The 22,198-nt window shown below is 49.0% G+C and overlaps 1 protein-coding gene across 17 annotated transcripts in view; it reads left to right on the forward strand.

Moving 5' to 3' along the window:
- Wdr25 (WD repeat domain 25) overlaps positions 1 to 22,198 on the forward strand; it is a 132,241-nt gene that overhangs the window by 64,676 nt on the left and 45,367 nt on the right. For all 17 annotated transcript variants that reach the window (XM_016005711.3, XM_076551364.1, XM_006971679.4 and 14 more), the window contains one exon: positions 16,369 to 16,516. In XM_016005711.3, coding sequence (XP_015861197.1) covers positions 16,369 to 16,516 — 148 coding nt within the window. The remainder of the gene's footprint in view (positions 1 to 16,368; positions 16,517 to 22,198) is intronic.

Genomic DNA, 22,198 nt, shown 5'->3' on the forward strand with positions numbered 1-22,198 from the left:
TGTAAAAAATCTGGGGTCCAACAAGGTGATGGCGAAGCAGGTGAAGGTGCCTGCTACCAAGATTGATGGCCTGAGTTCAGTCCTTAGAACCCACATGATGGAAGGCGAGAACTGATTCCGGCAAGCAGTCTTCTGACCTCCAAACAGTGTGCTGTGACATGTCCATCTGTGTACACATACGCACAGGCGAACATGAAAGCTCTGGTTAAGAGTAAATGATGGACAACACGACCTCCTCAGTTGTGCAGGGGTTGCTCACACCACTTTGCAAGGGCTGCTCTGCCTTCACATGTGAGATCTTGTTGCCCTGGCATAACTCAGGGGGAGCTCCTACACATTGCACTCAAGCCACACTGCCCCTGCCAGTTGCAGGTTGCAAAACCACAGAAATCCACGAGCATAGGTGCCTTGAACGTGTCACCCATCCCGTGACCAAGCCTAGTCCTTTAGGTCACTGGCTGAACTTTTTATGGGAAGAATAAATCTGTGTTCACTGAAGCCACATAAGCATACAGATGTATTCTACACTTTCACATCGTGGTGACACCAGCTGATGTGTACATAGAACTCTTTGTGAGGGTCCAATACATGTTTATCCCGAAGGAATCCCAGGCCTGGGCATGAGCTTTGTACTGCCTCGTGTTGGGTGAGCTGGAAGCCATTCAGCTAGTTCCCAACTATCCCTGTAGACTTGGAGACTGTTTCTCAGGAACAGATGGATGAGGGACCTGTAACCCTGTATAGCCAGGGAGTCTTTGAAGATTGTTCTAGGCAGGTGGCATACACCTGTGGAGGAGGTGTATGGTCATGGTGTGTGGACAGGTCAAGTGTATGGACTGCAGTGCATGGGTAGTGGCATGTGGGTCACCACATGTGTGTGAGGTGGGGGTCCCAGGCTCGCTTGCGCTCTCTCTCTCTCTCTCTCTCTCTCTCTCTCTCTCTCTCTCTCTCTCTCTCTCTCTCTTGCTGCTACTAGGTAGCTGTGGACATCCTGTTGCCGTCCAGGCTGTGGGTAACCCCAGGCTAGAGCCTCCGCCTGCTACACCCAGGCTTGAGCACTCTGAATTGAAGCAGTGGCTGGGTGGCTCTGAGCGGGTGGGGAAGGCAGCAGAAGCGGGCCTTGCAGAGGATGTTTCTGCAGCCTAATGATTTTCAGAAACCATTTGTGAGATTGAGGTAATGTATTTCACAGACTCAAGCAATTTACTCCTTCCCACCATGCCAAATCAGGCCATTCCATCCTCTTGCTGTGTGCATGTAGCTGTTGGCACCAGGGGAAAATGGTCAAGTCCAAGGCTCCCGCCATAGCTGTGCTCTCCGATTCCGGAATTGATGAGGAACAACACCTTTGAAAATGGGGTTTTATGAACACTGGAAGCCGTTAAGCAGTGGAAGCAGGATGACAATTTTGTATTCAGTGGGATCCCCAGAAAGAACAGCAGGCACAGAAGCATGCCGGGTTGAAACTGCTAGCAGGCTCGAGCTCTTGCCTGTGTTTGAATGTGAGGGTTAGACCCAGTGTCACCCTCTAAAGTCTCCTTTCTACACTTTCTCAGTTGCCCAACTGTGGACACAGTGGAGGCCTCCCAGGTGAGAAGCACGAGTACTCTGTCCACATGCCCTGGCCTCCTCCTAGCGCACTGTACAACTTGGACAAATGCCTTCCACTGAGAGTCTGTGGCCCTTCATCTATAAAGTGGCCCGGTCACAGCCATATCAGAGGGTAAGAGGGATCCTGTGGATTCCATTAGCTGGGTAAGTGCCCGGCAGTGTGGCTCATGGGAGTCTAAACCATAGTCTGTGAGGTGCAGTGAGGGTCCTCATAACAATGCATGCATTTCTTCTTAATCCAGAGATGTTACAGGTGACACACTGGAGGTGGTGTGAGAAGCAGAATGTAGAGCAGGCTCACTGCATGCTCTTACCTCAGCCTGGGGGAGAGGAGGGGAGCACATAGCCATGAAAGCCTTAGGTGCCATGGAAACATGGGTTGGGTCTTCACCTGGCCTGGGGAGATTAGGAGGGCTTTCTGGAGGAAGAAGTGTCTCACCTGAAGTGAGGAAGGGGTTGGGATCAATCAGGCAGAGCAGGAGAGATGTACTTCAAGTGAGGGGCAGGAGGGTACAAAGAACATGGCTGGAGAAGGTGGCCTGGTGTGGAAGTTGGTCATGGGAGGCAGGGATCGGCAGGGGGTGGGGACTCTATGTCAGGACACCTGACAGGGATTTTTGGCATGTGATGAGAACCTCTCAAGAGTTTTCAGCAGGGAGAGATGGAATGGGTTTCAGCTCAAGACTCTTTGCTTGCTGCAGGCCATAGACTGGGATGAAGGTGCACGCCAACACATTGTTGCATCCCACAAATTTTAATTGCAGGAAAATATTTCCTACTTTTACCTTTTTGTTCAATATGTTATCTTCCTGTATAGACCAGGCCAGCTTTGAACTCAGTTCTTAGCTCCCTGCTGCTAGGATTACAAATGTGCACCTCCATGCCCTGCTCCTTCTCACCCATCCTTAAATATATATAATTCTGGTATTAAACACATTCTTAATTGTGTACAGCCAACACCGTCTCCTGAACTCTTTCCATCTCTGGGCAGGGGGAGTGGATGACACTTATTCCTTGAGGCTCTGGTAAGGACCTAGTTAATTCTGGTGAAGTCAGTCCCTAAAGGCATTCTAAGCATTCCTGCTCAAAACATCGATGTCACTGGGAAGTGGTAAGCAAGACAGTTTTTTTTTTCCTCTCAGAAGAAGGTTCAAGATGCAGGGCTTTAGGAAAGGGGACTCCCAATACTACTGTGTTCCCCCACGTCACCTGCTGGGGACCCTGCAGGCCACTCTCAAGCAGGTGTCCTTGTTGATCTCCCCACACCTCACCTCCCACTCTGGCATGTTCTGTTTGTCTCTCTCTCCTTTGCCCTTTACATCTTCTGTTGACATTTAAAACTCTGTCCTTTGTTCTGATGCTGTTGAATAGAGAGAGTAAGTGCTTGGAATTCTCTGTGTAATGGATGCTCCAGTACTTACACATTCTAGTCAAGTTTCTCCTCAGCCCATACTCTGGGAGACCTTGCATCTTGTAGCATCCAGGACATTTTAGGAAGTGGGTAGGAGGCTGGTGTAAGAAGACACTGATCTTGTTCTTGCTGTGTGAGCAAATGTGAGATCCTTGTCACCCAGGTAGCGGCTGGGGTACTCTGCCCTTAGGAACTCACATGAGATTGCCCAAGTAAGTTAGAAGCGCCCTGCAGTCTTCCCAAGCTGTAGGAGAGTAGAGAGAGTATGTGCCTCAGTGTTCTCGTTTGTACAGTGGAGGAGACAGGACTTACTGCAGTCTAGTCCCACTCTTGTGCCTGAAGTGGATAACCATTTGTGCCTTCCCATGAGCCTTCTTGCTATCTGTGATGTAATGATGCACCCCAGAAAATAATACCTCTATTCCCCAACTGTCCAAAATATTTTTTTAGGGTGTGGAGAAGATGTTTCCTTAAGTAATGAGATACTGGAGTATGTGCGGAGTAGGTGTGAGGGCCAGTGAACTAGGTAAAGTGCTGACTGAGTGCCAGCACTCTCCAGAGTAAAACACAGGCTTAAAACTGGAACTTAGGCCTGGCTTTGGCCAGTGAAGCAGGGTACCTGCTGGACTGTCCCTCTCATCACTGGTAACTGTCAACAGTGTGCAGTCATGATGTCCCCTGGGACACAAAAGCAGGCAGGAAGTAGACGGAAGATGGCACTGGTTTCCTGCGTTGGTGTGCTCTCACCTGTGGGCAGGCCCAGTGCCAAAAAGTTGGTAAAAGAACTGCAATGTGGCTGACTTGGCAGAGGGCGGGGTTAGGGACAGCCACAGCAACCTCAAAGCAGGGATGGAAATTCCAAAACAGTCGTATTCCCATGATGGCCCAGGTACTGAAATTAGCCGACAAGTATTTTCAAGTAGCCATCATAGATATGTGCAGGGACATAAAGGAAACCACCTCCAATAAATAACTATAGGAACCCTTAGCAGAGAAATCAAACCTATGAGTAAGAAATACCAGCATGGAACAATAGTGTCTGAAGTCAGGATGGCACCCCTGGGCCATGCAGGAGAGTGGAGACGACGGGAAGATGGGCATTGGAACCTGTGCAGACTAAAAACCAAGGGGGAAATGGAGGAGAGAAAGAGCAGGTGCCCAGGGACTTGTGGACAGTGCTGTAATATCGATTATGTGAGCAGTGGAAGCTTCAGATGATGAGGAAGAAAAAAACATACCTCGAGTATGAAGTGTCAGGATATTTCTCAAGTCTGTTAATAGAAAAGAAAAACAATTCAGTGCAAATCCCAAACAGGACAGGCACAAGGAGAACCTCACCAGGGTACATCACACTCAGGTTTCTGTAGGTTAAAGTGAAAATCTTGATCTCAGAGAAAAATGACTCTCACCCAAGGAGAGTTGTGGTAGAAATCCTCTGACCCCTCACCAGAAACAATGGTGTCCAGAGACTGGGATAGTGCCCCTGCCTAGCTGTGGTGTCCGGAGACTGGGATAGTGCCCCTGCCTAGCTGTGGTGTCTGGAGACTGGATAGTGCCTCTAGAGTGCTGATTGAACTTCCGAATTGCCTAGCTGTGGTTCAGTGTCCTTCATGAATGAAGGTGAGATTAATGTGTGTTGGGTAAATGAAGACTCTGAGAATTCACTGCCTTCGGTGTTAGAAGCTCTTCAGGGTGCAGGTGGGTGACGGCAGTCAGGATGCAGCAAGGACTGGAGGACACAAGAGCGGGAATGTTCGTGTGGTTGTCTGAAAGATAATTTCACCTTAAATTAAAAACACACATAACTGTTGAAGGCAGACAGTGCTGCATTATGTGGTTTATGGCACATATCAATACAATACATGATGCTCCAGGGTGAACGGTGGGCTTAGTGGAAGCGAGTTAAAGTTCTGCACTGTGTTTGGGAACGGCACAATCTTATTTGCAAGAAGGTGACAAGACATTAAGGATGTATATTATAATCCCCAGAGCAACCACTAAAGAGATAATGTAAAGAGATAGCTAAAGGCCAGGAGCTAAGTAAAATGGAATTACAAAATATTCAGTTATTTTTAAAAAGGCACTAGAGGAGAAAGGTAAGAATAAAAAGAGCGGTAAAAAGAAAACAAATAGCAAATAGAAATCTGACTCCATCAACAACTACATTAAATGAAGTAAATGAGACAATGAAAAGAGATTGCTAGAATGGATTAAAAAGTTAGACCAGGTATGGCTCAGTGGTTAAGAGCACCAGCTGCACTTGTAGAGGACCTGGGTTCGATTCCCAGTACACACATGGCAGCTCACACCCGTCTGTAACTCTGGCTCCAAGGGATTTACCATCCTCTTCTGGCCTCTGTGTTACACAGACATTCATGTAGGCAAAGCACCCATACATGTTTCAAAAAATCTTTTTAAAAGTGCATTAGGAAGAAGAGGAAACTGTGCTGTTGAGAAGTGGTACAGCTCTGGCAGGCGAGGGAGAACCAGGGCCAGGGGAGACAGACTAAAGAAAGAAACAGACTGTTCCCAGACAGTGGGCATGATGAGGAGGGCAAGGCTGACCAGGAAGAGGCTGTCACTGGAGGAGAGCCTGCTGATGCAGGGTGGTGGAAGGGCAGACTTCCCAGGAAGGGTGGCATCATCAGGCACGTGTGTGCACCAGACAGCAGGATGTCCAGGTATTTGAGAGCAGTTTTCACAGAAGGAGAGTCAGAACAAATCCACAGTTGCCACTGGAGTCCTAACACCCTACCCCAAGCAGTTGGTTGTAGGAACTAGACAAGCCTGCAAAAGCAGGCCAGAGCGATCTCGTGGGCTCCGACACTGACTCCTCTACAGGAGTGCAGAGCACACGCGCTTCCCAGTTTTAACCCTACTTTGTTGAGGTTGGCGTAAGTCAGAGGAGTTCTGATCACAGTGGGGTTAGGTCCGGAAGGAGTAATGACTCACCAGGCAGAAGGGACAGCTGGACAATGGCAGTGGTTTCCAAGTATCTCAAAACTTTTTAGGAATTGCTTGTGTGTGTGTGTGTGTGTGTGTGTGTGCTTGCGCACATGTGTGTATGCATGCATATGCTCACTCACATTATGGTGCACATGTGGGGACCAGAGGGCAACTTGAAGGAGTCAGTTCTTTCCTCCACCATGTGAGTTCTGGGAATCAAACTTTAATCAAACAGGCTTGGCAGCAAGCACCTTTACCTGCTGAGCCATCTTGTTGGCCCAGTTTCTGAGTTTCTTACGGAGATCGGTGCTCCTGGTTGATGAGGAATGGAGACCAGGTTTCTAGCCCAGTATTCAACAAAGTGTACAGTGCAGTGGTTTTCAGGAACATGGGCAGTGCAGGCAAGCAAGACAAACGCCCAGTTGTCTCTGTTGTTGCCTTGGAGACTTTCCAGGTTAGCAAAGGAGGAGAAACCCTGGTCCTGTGATGTCCCCAAGTGGCTGAGGTGGGTTGGGAGTCAACTTCCTGTTGGCATCTGGGGGAGTGGTGGACTAGAGAACTGTACTGGTGCAGAGCCTGCTGTCTCCAAGAATTTAACTATGTTCCAGAACAATCCTAAAGATCTTTATAGGAAGACAGAGACTCATTCTGCCCAGCACCGAGGAAGGAGTACAAGGCACTCAGAGGAGGGAAACAAGAGGAAAGCTCTACAGAGGTCCAGACGCAGAAGTGCTGCAGAGGAATAGCACACAGCGAACCTTGGTGACATACTCCGCTGTTCCAGAAGACAAGAGACACGTGGGCGACAGCACCCAGGACCAGCAAGGTGGCTTAGTGGTTAGTGCTTGTCACCAAGCTTGACAACCTGGGACCCACATGGTAGCCAACTCCTACAAGTGGCCCTCTGACTGCCACATTGCCCTGGTTAACAATGAATAAAACAGTGTAAATAAACTTGAACTTCTAGAGATGGAAACCGTTTTCAACAAAAAGCATATTGCAGGAGACTACTGGAATTATAGCCGGAACCGTTTATAGACTTGAGGACCGTAACGGCCTACCAGAGTAACATGCAGATTGAACACACAAGCATCATTGAGCCCTGGGACAACCTCAGTCTCCTAATATGCATGAAATGAATGTTCTCAGAGAAAAAAATGTTTAAAAATAAGGACCAAATGTAGAGAATGAGACAGGTTCTCATGTGTAGCCCAGGTTGACCTTGAACTGGAGATCCTCCTGCCTCAGCTTCCCAAGTACTGGGGTTGCAAGTGTACATCATCACACATGGCTGGAAAAATCTTTTTATTAAAAAAAAAAAGTTTATTGCAGCACTCAGAAGGCAGAGGCAGTCAGACCATTGAGTTTAAGGCCAGCTTGGTACGTAGCAGGTTCAGGGACAGCCCTTATCACCACCCCAAAAAAATTGTGTGTGTGTGTGTGTGTGTGTGTGTGTGTGTGTGTGTGTGTATACGCACACACTATGGTACACATGTAGAGGTCAGAGGACAATCTCAGGTGTTGGATCTCACCTATCCTCTTGTTTGAGACAGTTGAAATGTGGTCTTTTGTTCACTGTTGTGTGTGGCTGCCTGGCTACTGGGCCGGAAACACTGGGGTTGCACACACTGCTGCACCCAGCTTTACAGTAGTTCTTGGGATTCAGACTTAGGTCCTCGTGCATCCTTGCCTTAGAAATCTTAAAAGGAGAAAAAGACACAGTGTATACAGAGGAACAAAGGTTAATACCAGAAGAAATTCAATTATAAAGCAGAGAAGAGAAACCCAAGCACTGCCAGTGAGAATTTGATACTCTCAACACAAAGACACAGCTCACAGACTAGAGCGTTGGCTCAGCAGTAAAGAGCACTGGCTATTCTTTCAGGACATCTAAGTTCGGTTCCCAGTGCCCACATGGCAGCTCACAGCCATGTAAGTCCAGTTCCAGGGGGATCTGATGCTCTCTCTGGCCTCCTCAGGCACCGGATATGCATGCGGTGCACAGGCATATGTGCAGGCAAACCCTCATCCACATAACAGAAATCAATCAATAAATAAATATAGAAAAGTATGAAAACACGAATTAAAAAACATAAAACCAAACACAACTCTCACCTCGGTGAAAATAAGATTTATTATTTATTATTGAGACAAAGATGAGCATGTCCCTGGCATGGGAACACAGACGCAGGCTGCCCCAAATTCGTGTTCCCACGTGACTGGGTTTTTATAATAACAAGGCAAAGAAAGTCATAAGTCAGGACACTTTTCAAATGCATTGGTGGAATGTCATGTGGTGGGTGGGTTAAGCCAAGGGGAGTCTCTGTTCTAGGCCTGGGATGGTTTCTTAATCTTGGGGTTAGCAAAAGCTAGTGGTAGGTTAATACATTCCAGAAGATTTCACCCATTGCTCACAAGGACGTTAGGTTGCACACAAAAGCAGGAAAGGTAGCCTGAGATAAACTGTGATTAGGCGCTGGGTCTTTAACATTGCAACCTCTCCACAGATACCGAAGTTCTTATTAGTGGACCAGCCTTGCAGAGAGCTCATTGGAAGGTGAGGTCATTTCAGGAACCTTTGCTCACAATCCCCAGAGAAAGGTCTTGAAAAGACAAAGGCACAATACTTTCTCAGACACTTAAAGGCTGAAATGATGCATTGCCAGCAAGTCTGCATTACAGGAAACTTTCATTAGGAAAGGGAGTTTGTGAGGCAGAGGGAAACTGATGCCAGGTGGGATTCTCCATCTGTTCCAGGGATGGTGAATGTCCAGTGTACATTGGAGGCAATGTAAACACTCTGTTCTTATTTAAAAATTACTTTCAATGACAAGTGACCATTGGAAGTAAAATTGAAATGCAGAATGCAATAATGTGTAGAGATGTAACATACATGATGAAAGATGGGGAAACAGGTTGCAGTGTTTTCTTGTTCTTATAAGGCAAGTGGTGTTGTGACTTGAGAGTAGGTCAGGATAAATTAAAGATGTGTGCTGTAAACCTTAAAGTGACTAATAATAAGGCAAACAGAGAAAGATTTATGGTTATGGGTCCCAACAATGGGAAGTATAATGAAATAACAAAAGATTGAAAAGAGGCACAGAGAATGAGGAAAAAACAATGGATTGGGTAAACAAAACGAATTTAAACCTTATCAAAAGCAGGTGGAAAGGTCTAAACACTCCATTTAAAAGACAAGGCTTGTTTGGTTGGATAGAAAGGCAGCACACAATTATACAGTGCCTGCAGGAAACCCACCTTAAATATAAAAACAGAAAAAGGTTAAGTTGAAAGGATGGAGGAAGATAAGCAATACTAACAGTAATAAAAGAAAGCTTGCGTGGCTATATAAATATCAGGCAAAGCAGATTTCAGAGCAGAAATATTACAGGGATAAAGAGAGTCATCTTATAATAACAGGAGGGATCAGTTCATCACAGCACATCCCCCAAGGTGCATAACACCAGACACATAGATATTTATATACACACAGAATAACAGCGCCCTAAAACACACGAAGCAGAGCTGCCTTGATGGGATGTATGAACATAAAACCCACCAACGGCTCGGAAACTTCCAGCACTTTCTCAATAATCAGTAGATCACATAGACAGGAAACTAGTTTAGATGTGGAGGACTGGGGCAGCCCTGCCACCAGCTGGCCTGATTGACGTCCATGCCACTGTCTGCATCGCAGCAGCAGAGTGCACATGCCTTTCAAGCACACGTGGAATATCCACCAAGATAACCATGGTGTGGCTGTGAAACTGATGAATCGGGAAATTCAGAGATATCAAAATCATTCACAGTTGATTTCCTGGATAGGATTAGACAAAAAACATCAGTAATGAAGACTACTGGAAAATTCCCTAATATTTGGAAACTGGACACATTACCTATGGCTGAAGGTCAGTTTGGGGTGTGGCTCAGTGGTCTAGCACGCGAGAGTGCTGAACGTCTCAGAAGCGCCTGTCATAGGAAGTGTTCTGAGGGAGTGTGCAGACAAGCACGCTGATGCAGCACCAAGTGCTTAGGTCGCTAGGGGAAAGTTTTCAGTGACCTCAGCCTCCACTTAACACCGGGAAAGGCCCAGCAACTGAGGCCAAGTCAATAAAGGAGGGCAGAGCAGAAGGGCCCCAAGTAGAGGGAGAGGAAGCCACAGAGAAGACCAGCTAGTGAGAAACTGCCCTTTTCATTTCTTGACAAAATCTTAGAAGTCTATGTACTGTGTGTGTGGCAGGTATGACACACGGAGTGTGTGTATGTCACGATGCACACGTGGAGGCCAGAGGACAGTTTCCAGTGTGTCTGTGTGTGTGTGTGTGTGTGTGTGTGTGTGTGTGTGTGTGTGTGTGTGTGTGTGTGTGTGTCATGATGCATGCATGGAGGCCAGAGGACAGTTTCCAGTGTGTGTGTGTGTGTGTGTGTGTGTGTGTGTGTGTGTGTCATGATGCATGCATGGAGGCCAGAGGACAGTTTTCAGGAGTTGTTTCTCCTTCCACCATGGGTTCTGGGGATCAAACTCAGGTTATCAGGCTTCAGGCTTGCATGACAAGCACTTTGCCTGCTGAGCCGTCTCTCTGGCCCCATTTCCTTTTCTTTTCCTTTTCTCTGCAGCCCAGGCTGACCCTGAACTCCCAGTGATGCTCTTTGGGTCTCCTGAGTGTGGAATCACAGGAGCAGCCACCACGCCCAGCTCAGGAGGCGGTTCTCTGAGATGAATGAATGTTATAAACTGTTAACTAGAATCAAGAATATAGAGAAAAGACACAAATTACCAATATGAGAGATGATTAGAGTATGCTAATTATAGATGCTACGGAGGATATTAAAAGGATATAGAGGTAATGCATGATCAGCGTGTGCTAATGAATGCCACAACTTGGGTGACACGAACAATCCCCCAGAAGACCCTAATAATAAAAGCTTACCCAAGAAGAAACATATCTCATATCTATGGAAATAATTGAATTTTTAGTTCAAACTGTTCCCACAAGGAAAACTCTAGGCCCTAATGGCTTCACTAATGAGTTCTAACAAACATCTAAGGAAGACGAGTATCCATTTGCTGTGGGTTGAATTACACGTACCCCTGTCACCCTCAATTTTTCTTTCAAAGTCCTAGCCCCTAGTATTTCACAACATAACCATATTTGGAGATTGAATCTGTACAGAGGTAATTGTTGCAAAATGAGGGCGTAGGATGGGCTCTAGTGCCGTGTGACTAGTGGCCATAGACGGGAGATCAGGAGGCAGGCATACATGGAGAAAGACTGGTATGCAGACATGGAGGCTGGGCTTAGGCATAAGAGAAAGGAGCCAGCCCACTATCAGAGGGGCCCAGCTCCTGCTGGTACCTTCCTTTCAGAACTCCAGCCTCCAGTACCATACCAGTGTCTGTTGTCCAAGCCACTCAGGGGATGATGTTACAGTGGCTACACTAACTGTTCTGGAATGTCAAAGAGGAGGGATACCTCCCCTGACTAGTTCCCCTGACCCCAAGGCAAGAAAAAGACATAATAGAGGTGAGCATCCACCCAATATCTAATGAACTGGCAACATTTTTTGACAAAAACTTTAGCAAATCCATCCAGCTATCCACTTGACATACCATGACTAAGCAGGGTCAGTCCCAGGAATAGGAGCTTAGCAGTGCAGTGCTTGATGGTGTAACTGTAATATTAGTGATTAACTATAAAGAGGAAGCCATAAGACCGTTTAAGTAGATGGATTTTGGCAATACCTAACATTCATTTCTGATTATATATGTAAAAAACAAAGCAACTTTTCAGGGCCAGTACAGTGACTCAGCGTAGATGAAAAAGCTTGCCAAGCAAGCCTGATACTGAGTTTGATCCCCGGAATTCATAGTGGAAGGAGAGAATCAACTCCCCAAGATTGTCCTCTGAACTCTCATGGCATATGTGCTTCTGTGCTCACACTTAGATCTCCGTCTCTCTCTGTCTCTGTCTCTGTCTCTCTCTCCATCTCTTTCTGTCTCTTTCTGTCTGTCTGTCTGTCTGTCTCTCTCTCTCTCTCACACACATACGTACAGTTTGCTTTTTTTTTAAAACAATGTTGAGTAAATAGAAGGGAGCCTCTCTCAACTGATAAGGACTTTCCGTAGAAACATCTCTGGCAACATACTCCATTGTGTAAAAGACTGACTGGAGCAGCTGGTGAGGCAGGGGGACCTCCAGAGGCTGGATCACACAGTAAGGACAGGCACCCCCAGAAATGTGACATGGCCTCCAGGTGTGGAGATATGGGCAACTCTCTGTTGATTTTTTTTTTCTGGTCTTTGACAAATATATTTTGGTGGAACATGCTTATTTCTCTTGTAACCCAAGAAACAACCATCCCATAGTGGTCTCTACAGGGCTTTCCTTTTTTTCCGCTTTCGTAAAGTATGATTTTTTTTGTAAGGAGTTTGCACACATAGGGCCTATGAGATGGCTCAGTAGGTAAAGGTGCTTGCCCACAAACCCAACCACTTGAGTTCGATTCCTGGAACCCATGGTGGAACGAGAGAATTGAACTGTCAACGAGTTGTCCTCTGCCTCCACATGTTAGCTGTGGCATGCATGTGTCCCCTCCCAATAATGATGATAAGTTAAATACAATGAAAACAAAACCCAAACCAAAGGGCCATCAAGAGTGTGGCCTGAGACTGAAGCAACGTGCTGGATAGTCTTTGAAGACCCAGAAAAGCTGCTGTGGAAGCAGCAGTACCCGGGGTGCAGATGCCCAATCTACTGCATTTTACTCGTCATGTTCTTGTCAAATCTGTGGCTTTGGCTGGACACACAGACCGTGTTAATAATTGTAGTTAATATACAGAGCCATCTCAGAACATTCGACAGTAGACTGAGCTCCTTAATCCTGTGAAGGCAGTTTGGGATCTCTAATTACTTGGTTGAAAAAAGGCAGACACTCCGGGCTGCGGCAGTGTTTGGGAATTAATCTTTAAAGCCTGACAGTGAACATTCAATTCAATTAGGGAGAGCAATTGGGGAAGATTCCTCTCACCTTCACCCTTGGTAGCAAGGCGGGACTGACTGGTCCTCATCGATTCTGCGGCTGCCGTCAGCAGTGTGCGCCAGCAGACAGGTGTGCAACTTCACCTGGGGGGAGGGGCTATCACACCTTTACCGGCTCTGTGTCTGTCTCCTTAGACCCAGGGCCTGCAGGACACCCCTGCCCGCGAATCGAATCCTAGCGCACTGTGCGGCGCTTTTGGCCCAGGCATGTTGGAGTCCAAGCTTTCTTCGGCCCTCTTCCTTCCATGCCTCCCGTGCTCCTTGTTTCCTGTCTGCTCCGTGTTCCTCCCTGCCTTTCTGCCTTTTCTCTCTCTCATCTCTTCTACCCTCTCCCTTTTCTTCTCCCTCCTCACTAACTCCAAAGGTTTAGAGGTGAGTGTGTGCTATGCAAAAGTATGGGGCAGGGACTTCCCCAGTCTTCCCTTCTCATGGCCTGCTTCCTTCACTCAGTGCTCAGCTCTGGCCTTGCTTCTCCTGGAGCTGGCCATTCTGCTTGCTGCTCAGGCCCCAGACCTAAGGTGGTCCTCCTTTCTCCGGCCTCTCTACTGGCTTTACTCCAAGGGGTTCCTATTGCTTCTGACTCCCATATGGATCTCGTCCCCACTGTTGCTGCCTCTGTCCCGAATTCCCGCATAAGCCCCCTCATCTTCTTCCTTCAGGGCAGCTAAAGGGGTCCTGTAGGCTGGAGTCAGCTCCCTCCTTCCCCCAGGAGACCCCGGATGTTCTACTGCCCATAGACACTCACCACACCCCTTCTTGCCACACGCTATTCCCCTCTCTGGCCAGACTGGTCTTCATGCTGCTGTATACTCAGGCAGAACTCTTTCCTCACCCTTCAGGCCTTAAAGTGGTCTAACATGGCCACTCCCTTAGCCCCTTCTTGACTCTAGAACCCCCTTTCTTGCTGACCTTGGAGCATCAGTCTTAGTGTCTGATACACTCCGTTTTGCTAGTTCGTGTAGGGCCCGTCTTCCTGACCGAAAGGCCGACTCTTGGAAGGCAAGAGTTTTGACTTTGGTTGTTTCCTGTGAGCAGTGCCTAGCTGGCTAGTAAGCACTGAGGAGTGTTTGTTGAATGAGTAAGTGGAAGAGCTTTGCCGAGGAAAACATTTGGACACCATTGTTTCAGAGCCGCCTTCTTCCTCCCCATCTGCTCCTCCCACGTGCCACTCACCCTCTCAAAGGAAATACTGAACAGCGTTCACAGCTCCTGGCAGCCCTAGGAGCGACAACCATCTTGAGCTTGTTTTTGGAGTCTTATTGCAAATGCGTGAGTAAACAAGAGTTTGTGTGTGTGTGTCTTTAAAAAAACACGGTGATTTATACCAGACCTTACCACTCGAACCAGGTTTAGGGATGTGGTTCATACTGTTGGGCAGGCTTGGCTTCATCCACCTCCAGGACGCCTCTTATTTCACCCACACTCCACTCCCCCAGCTCCTGGCAGCAGCCTTTCTGTTTCCTGCCTGTGATTCTGACTACTCGGGAGCAGCGTGAGGGGAACTGAACAGAATTCATCCTTTTGGGGCTGGCTTGTCCCACTGAGCATGGCTCCTCCAGGTCGTGGCCGCTGTCAGGACGCACCGTCTAAGAGCACGCCACTTGAGTGGGTGGTCTGCATTTTGTTTACCCTCTCACCTGTCTGGACAAGTAGGCAACTTCCACCCTCTATCCATATAAATAGGCAAAACTTTGAGACCCCAGTGCCAGATGTTTGGGTTTATTCTCAGAAGTGGAATTGCTAGGTTTCATGGTAACCCTACAGGTGTCTCGGAATCACCAAGCTGCTGTCCATCATGACTACACTCTCTTACCTTCCTGCCAGCTGTATAGGGGGTTCTGATTTCTCTGCATCCATGCCAACACTTGTTGTTTTCATTTTTTGTTGTTTTATACCAGCCTGCCTAATTAGTAGGATGTTGTAGTTCATGCGTCCTAGAAAATGACATCACACTTTGTAAATGCAGCCTGTCCTATGTACACAGTGTTGGCCTCTTACTGTCTAACTGTGGGAGCCCTGCAGAGCTCACTTGCTCACTTAATTTTTCTATTAACATCGTACTTGTACATAATTCTGAGGAAGCAGCACGTTCTGCGCTCTGCTGCCCCGCTGCCAATCCTCACTGCACTTACCAGCCTTCTGGCGGCTCCTCCTGTTAGTTCTGTGTTTTAAAACATAACTACTGCTGCCTCTTGGTTTCATTCTTTTTAATTTGAGACCTAGCTATTGACCCCTGGCGTGGAAGGAAAGAGCAGAGGGGGCCCTCCCCACGTTCTGTGGGACCTTCTCATGCCCTCTTGTTTGTGTATGCGTAGACATTTCCAAACTCCCAGGAAACCTTTCAGAACTCCAGATTGGCTGCATTTGGAGAGCCTTCAGGACTTGGCAGGTAGAGTTAGCTCATCTTTAATGGGAGTTGCCCTAGGAGCAGGTTTGTGGAAGTGCGTGGGTGTGCTTGTTTGGGCTTTTCTAGAACTTACTCAGGAAAACCTGGTGCTGCTGATACTCAGGGGATCTTGCCTTTTCAGAACCCCAGTTCTTGCAAGCCCTCCCATCCCTGCAAGCCCCCCCATCCCCACAAGCCCCACCCAGCATGTCCAGCAGCCCTCCTGTTGGCCTGCTGCAGAGCTGCCTTCTGCTCCAGCCTCACTCCTATCTGCGATGATGCTCTTATTTCCAGTTTGTGGAGGGAGAGACTGAGGCCCAGTGAGGTGGAGCCACTAGATCTATCACATGACCAGCAAGATGCAGTGTCAAGGGGAGGTGTTTATGGTGCGTCCCCTTCACCCTGAAGTGACAGTGAGGAGAACCAGCCCCTAACACCTGTGTGAGCCAGACCTGCCAGCTGTGGTAGCTCTCCAGCTGTACAAGCTCTCCTGCCTTGGCTTGTAAGCCACTTGTAGGAGTCAGTTGTGTACTGGACATTCTCCTGGAAGCCTCATTCCCTGATGGGAAGCCAGGATGATGGTTAGGGGGAAGGACCCCTCTCCTAAGAAGATGTACTCTGTGACTGGCCTCTGTCTGGATCTCAGTCTTCAAGAGATCCCTTGACTGTGGTCTGGCCATGTGCTCTGTCCGCTCCATGGCAAGTAGCAGGCTGCAGGAGACTGGGGCAGGACTGTGACATGTCTGTGGCCAGTGGGTAGGACAGGTGTGAAGGTTGAGTGGAGCTGGGAACTGCTGTTTTCTTAGCCCCAGAAAAAGGAAGCCTACACATTTTTATGAGGAAAGGAAAAGCAACTCCAGCTGTTGTTTTGATGTGAATAATAGGAACCCAGTTCCCCAGGGAGCCCCCTGCTGACCTGGAGCTCAGGCCCTCATCATAGTGTCTGGTGCTCCCTCTCTGTGTTTCCCTTGCAGGTGTGGAATGCTGTGGACTCAGGGCGCTGCCTGCAGACCTACTCTGTGCACAGTGAGGCCGTACGGGCTGCACGATGGTCTCCCTGTGGCCGGCGCATCCTCAGTGGTGGCTTCGACTTTGCCCTGCACCTAACAGACCTCGAAACAGGTGTGTCCTGATGTCCCACTGCCCCAGGTCGGCCCTGTCACTGGGAAAGCCTCTCCGGAGGGTCCTGATCGCAAACCACCCACCGTCATGGTGTGGTGGGGGTCTCAGAGCAGACTCGTTTCCCTGACCGGTATACAGATCACTTACCAACAGCACTGCAGCTGTCTGCAAGGCACTGGACCCAGTCCTCTGCCAGTCAGCAAAGGACAGCCACGGTTGTCTCAGCCCCAAGCTGCAGGGCTGGATAAAGAGGCAGCTTTTTAATCAACTTCTGCTGTGTAATTGGAACCAAAATATCACGGTGTCCTTTGATTGGCATCAGTTTAGAATTCCTGTCAGTCCATGGGGTGGAACTAAATTCCATAGGGAAGTCTTCAGAGGGGCTCTTCCCAGTATTTATACTGAGAGGCACCTGGGCAAGGGGGTTTCACGTAGGAAGATCTTCTATCAGGTAGGGAAGGAGGGAGGAGCCAGCAAAAGGAGCTTTCCCAGGCAGGCTCTGTGCAGCATCCCTAGGTTGGGCCTCTCAGCGACAGCAAGGGAGACTGGGGACTATTGAATATGGAGTCTAACCTATACGGCCCAACTGAGCCCTGGCTTCCTGGCCTCCTCCCAGAACTCTCCTTCTGGCTGTTAGCAGCGATGGGTCCCGATGCCTGACAAGTTAGGGACTCGTGGCAGTCAGTGACTGATGATGAGTCTGAGACAGCAGTGCCTCATGGTCCTGTTTGTGTTCCAGCTAGGAGGACCTGGAACTGCAGCTAGTATCATGTGACATGTGGCTCAGTGGGGGTGAGAGGTGGGAGAGGAGGTGCTGACCCTTCAGGTGGGGTGGATTACGGAGGGTGGCATGCTGGCAGGCCTCCAAGAGGCTCTTGTGTGCAGGGTAGGTCTAGAGAGGCATGGCCCCACTTCTAAGTGTTACTGTCCGGTAGGGAACGATGGAAGGCACTTTATCCTCCTCTGCTAGAAATGATGTCTGCATGGGGCTCATCTACTGAAGGATTCTTACTTATTATCCACCTACTGTGTACAGGGTCTGTGCTGGGGTGTGCTAGATGTCTTTTGTTCCCAAAGAGCACAGCATTGATGGGTTTGGATCTCGGCCTCCAGGAAGGCCTCTGGACCCCAGATGAGGCCTCTCCTATGAGGATAGCTTGCATTTCTGTCTGTATCCTGGCAGGCATGTGTCCCCGAGGATGGGTCCATCCTGGTGGTCTCTTTGTCCATTGCTTGGATGGGCCTGGCTCACATCCCCTGCTGTATCCTCCTAGCCTGAGTGATAAAGCTCCCGAGGGCGGCTGGGGTGGGGGCACCATATGTCTGCATACCCCTCCCAGGCCCGCGTCTTAGCACTGGTGCACCCTGTGGCCTCTGTCCAGCTCTGACTAGTTTTGGCCTTTCCCTTCCCCAAGTCTGATCTTCCATTTTCTTTCTCTGCTTCTCCCGCCCATGGTGATTTGGCTTTTTCATTTCAATCTAATTAGAGCGCCCTGCCAGGAGAAGGCCGAGCAGGGCGTTCTCTCTGCAGGGCTTTGGGAATTAGTCACTCGGTGCCCATTGTCATTAATGGGAATTTGGCGCCAAGGCCATTTATCCTGGTGTCCTCAATCAATACAGTTAAAAATCTGTGGATTCTAAAATGTCAATACCCGGCCTGAAATATGGAGGGCCAGTACCATTTTATCTCGTTAATTTATAGTTCTGACGGGCTGTTGGCTTACGGAACAGCCATGAATCAACACTTAATCAAATCTGCTCACAGATTAATTATTTTTGGCGCTCCTGTTTCCGTCTACAATCTCCCTAACAAACGTCTCTGCTACATTAGGCACAGGCGGCCTCAGGGAACACTGGCAGACGCCACCCAGGCCCTGAGTGTCGCTGGCTTTGTGCGTGACCTGTCCTGCAAACCAATTAGCTGGTTGTCTCCTTAGAGCCCCCCCTCCCCCACCGGAGCTTGCTCAGCTCTGAGGGCTGCTCTTGCAGATCCCTTTGGTGGTGGGTGGCAGCTTCTCCTGGCAAGGGAGTGACATGTGCCCTCTATTTGGGGTCTGGGGTAGGTGTGTAGACTCTACAATCCAGCCCTCTGCAGAACTCAAGGCTGTTATGGCCAGGGACATCTGCCCTTCTTTCTGGGATGCTCACTATCCCGACTACCTCCTCTTGTCTCAGTACCACTGTGTCTTTTGTTGGGTGGGAGGGATTGGCCAGCTGGACTGCACCCTACATGAGTATTCCTTTTCTAAGAATTGTCTTCAGCCCCATTGTGACTAGGGCTGATGCCACAGAGAAAGAAAGTGGTCTGTCGTCCAAGTCCTTGCTGTAGCCCTGGTGTCCCACATGCTACTAGGCCTGTATTGAGCTGATGAAGGTAAATGGAGTAGGCCCTTTGCTTGGGCATCATGCCTAGTCCTTCACTGGTCTGTGAGAACCCCATCTGTATCCCCATTTCTCTGATGCAGAAACTGAGGCTTTGAGCGTTCGGTGACTTTCTTGAGGTCACCCAACCAGTGGTGACAACTGGATCTAGCTTGGGCTTATGGGGCTGGTAAAGGTGTCCTGCCAGTGCACGAACTGGTATGCCCTCCCCTCGCCTCTCCCTGCCCTGGACAAACTATCTTGGCAGGGTGCTTGGCTGTTTCCAGGCAGTGGCTCAACATCTGCAGAAAACAAGCCTTGGGAGGATGGAGTGCCTGGATGATCTTGCCTAACCCCTCTGATTAAGTGACGGGCTGAAGGATGCTTCTCGAGCTGTGGACAGCTATGCTCCAGTAGGAGCAGTGTCAGCCTTGACAGCTCCAGAGCACTTGGCACAGGGAGAGTGAATAGTGTCCAAATGAGGGCCGCGGCGAAGAGCACTGTCAGCCCGCAAGGCTTTGGAGGAGAGGCCGTGGGAGAAGGCTCCGTGTCAGGCTAAGCCTCCCAAGTGGCGCCAGCTCCCACTGGTGCTTGAAGCAAGTGCTGTAGTGCGGCCAGGGCCTCTGTAGGTGTTCAAGCTCTGTGGCACACTCAAGTGTTCCAGCACATTCCAGGAGAACCTGCTTAGGGTCCTTAGTGCCCCTGGAGAGCAGGCAGGAAACAGTGTGTGCCGACTGTGTCCCAGGCCTCAGTGGGTTAGGCCTGCCTTCAGACTGGCATCCTTGTCTGTTTACCACTTGAGAGGCCCAGTGATATCGCAGCAAGGTCTAGCAGGGTCTGGGCTGATGAGCATCCCTGGCCACTGTCCTTCAGGTACTGTCTTGCCCAGTGAACAGCTGCCCACCCACCACCTTTGTTAGGCACGTCAGAAGACCCTCTAACCCTTCTGCATGTGTCTGTCCTCTGTGACCCTCTCTCCTACAAGCTCTCTAAGCAGCCTTTCATTGGTTCCCCTCCAGGGTGGGTTTCTCCATCTCCATAAACCCCCGTCTCATCCTTAGCTGGGAAGCTCATGCCAGCCCTCCTTATGAAGAAGGCAGCACCCAGGCCCCGGCATGATTTTATTAATTGACATGGGCTCCCAGGAGCCATGTTTCTCCTGTGTGTGGACAGCAGCCACCAGTGAGCAACTGGCCCTTCTTAGGTTAGGCTGCCTTTGTGGACTGACCCTGGAGCTGAACACAGCCGGGGCATGTTTGGTTTCAGCATGGTTGGTTCTGTGTTTCAACAAAGCTGCTTATAGCTAAACACAGCTGGTTTGCAAGCCAGCTCCCCACCCCCTAATTTTAAGAAATTCAGTCTTGTCCAGATCATTGAAAGTGGCTGGGCTTGGGAGGAAAAGCATGATGGCAGCCTCTAGCCTGCGCAGCCACCGTTCACGTGGCCCTACTGTCTGCTCCGGAGCCTGCTCCTGCTTCTGCTGTCTCTTTTCTCACAGCTGCCTCTGACGGGCAGTTTTGAGCACAGTTTTACAGGAAGGATGTCAGGCTGTGAGCTGAGCTGCACTGTGGGTGAGTCCAGAGCCATGCTGGTGGGCATGCAGATGAGGCCCACCTGGCCCTCAGCCGGCATCCTGCCAGACCTCTGCCCACTTGCCAACATGGGCCCCGCTCCTGATACACAGAGGTTGATTTGAAAGTTAGCAAGCTTCTTTTCTTGTTAACTTTGAGTCAGGATGGTTAAATTTACAGCTGGCTGAATACTTCCCAGAGGATGAGTGTAACGATATTGATTTTAGCGAAATGAGTCATATGCCTGCTGCCTGGGAACACTGGCTCAATTACCACGCGCCAACAACATAAGCTTTCCCTTGTCAACATTTTTCCTACTTGTTCGTGAGTCTGTGGCTAGGAACAAAGAGCTCTGGAGAAGGAAAGGTCAGGAGTAGCTGGCAGGTGTGGAGGTGGGATGCAGACAGAGCGACTTTGGGGTCACACAAGTCCAGTCACTGTCTGCATGGCTGGCCAATAGGGCCAGATGTCCTTTCCCTTACCAGACTCCCTTGCCTCAGCTCTGAGATGCAGGTTAATTCCTGCCATTACCCAGGATTGTGGTATATGATAAGTGCAAGGTCCAGATAGGCCTGAAGGACAGGCTTATTGTACATATTGGTTCCTTTCCCACTTGTGACCTCCTAGTAACTGAGTTAAGGTGAGCTCCTGCAGGGACACAGATGTCCCCTCTCTTTCCTAGGGACCAGCGCTTGGGTTTCATTTAACCTGAAATGCCATTGATATGGCAGGAATGGTCTGGGAACCAGACATGCTGAATGAAAATGGAGAGTCCTGGAGCCCGCCTGACCAGAGTGTCCCCTGGCACAGACATTAGGCTGACAGATGATGTTACCCTGGTTACATGGGTGGCTACCTCAGGGAAGCTTAACGGCTCTACCTAAGAAAGGAAGAGGCGCAGCTTGAAGGAGTTGCCTGTCCAGGGTCACCCCAGCATCGCCTCAGTGCTCCTGGATGGGAACAGTGGTGTCAAGAGGGCATTCTGGGTTTCTGCGGAATCCTTGAAGCATGGCTTTGCTTTAAGGATGATTTATTCCAGGGCTGGGGATTGAATTTGGAGCCTCATACTCATAAGCAAGTACTCTGCACCAAGCCACACCCCACCAGCCCAGAAACATATTTTCTATTTGTATCATTATTGATCCAAAAAGGAAAAGAAGTAATTTTTCTTAACTCCAAGAAGATCCAAACAGTTTTTATACTGGTTGAGCTCATTATAACCAGATCAATACAGCCAAGTGCCAATGGATTACATATTTCAAAGCTCAATTTCCTATAAGCCTGCAGTGAATAAACAGAATTTCCTATAACAAGCAGACAAGCAAGATAGTCCCAAGGTAAAAGGTCTGTTCCAGCTAGCCCCGCCCAGGGGGAGAACTGCCTGACAGGCCACCCTCTGGGAGAGGGGAGAGCGTGGCCACAGAATCCAGGAGAAAGGCCTTCACCTCAAGAGTGACTAGTGCTCCTGGCCAAGCCTGCTCCCCAGTGAATGTCTCCCAGCATCCTCTGCTTTTCTCTTCAGCAAAGGCAGAAGCCAGCCCAGGCTGCTGTATTATCCAGGCCTCATGCAAAAGCTTCAATAGTCATTAGTCTCTTAAGGTTCCCGCTGTTAGAACCCAGCATCCCTTGGCTTTAGCTTTTAATTTAACCACAGATGAATTCAATAAGTTGGGGTTTAATTTTTCAAACAATAATGGTTCACTTTGGTTGCTTACTCCACAGAGTGCTGTGTATGGCACTTAGCGTTCAG

Source organism: Peromyscus maniculatus, chromosome 14 (genome assembly GCF_049852395.1).
Source record: "Peromyscus maniculatus bairdii isolate BWxNUB_F1_BW_parent chromosome 14, HU_Pman_BW_mat_3.1, whole genome shotgun sequence".
NCBI lineage: Eukaryota > Metazoa > Chordata > Mammalia > Rodentia > Cricetidae > Peromyscus > Peromyscus maniculatus.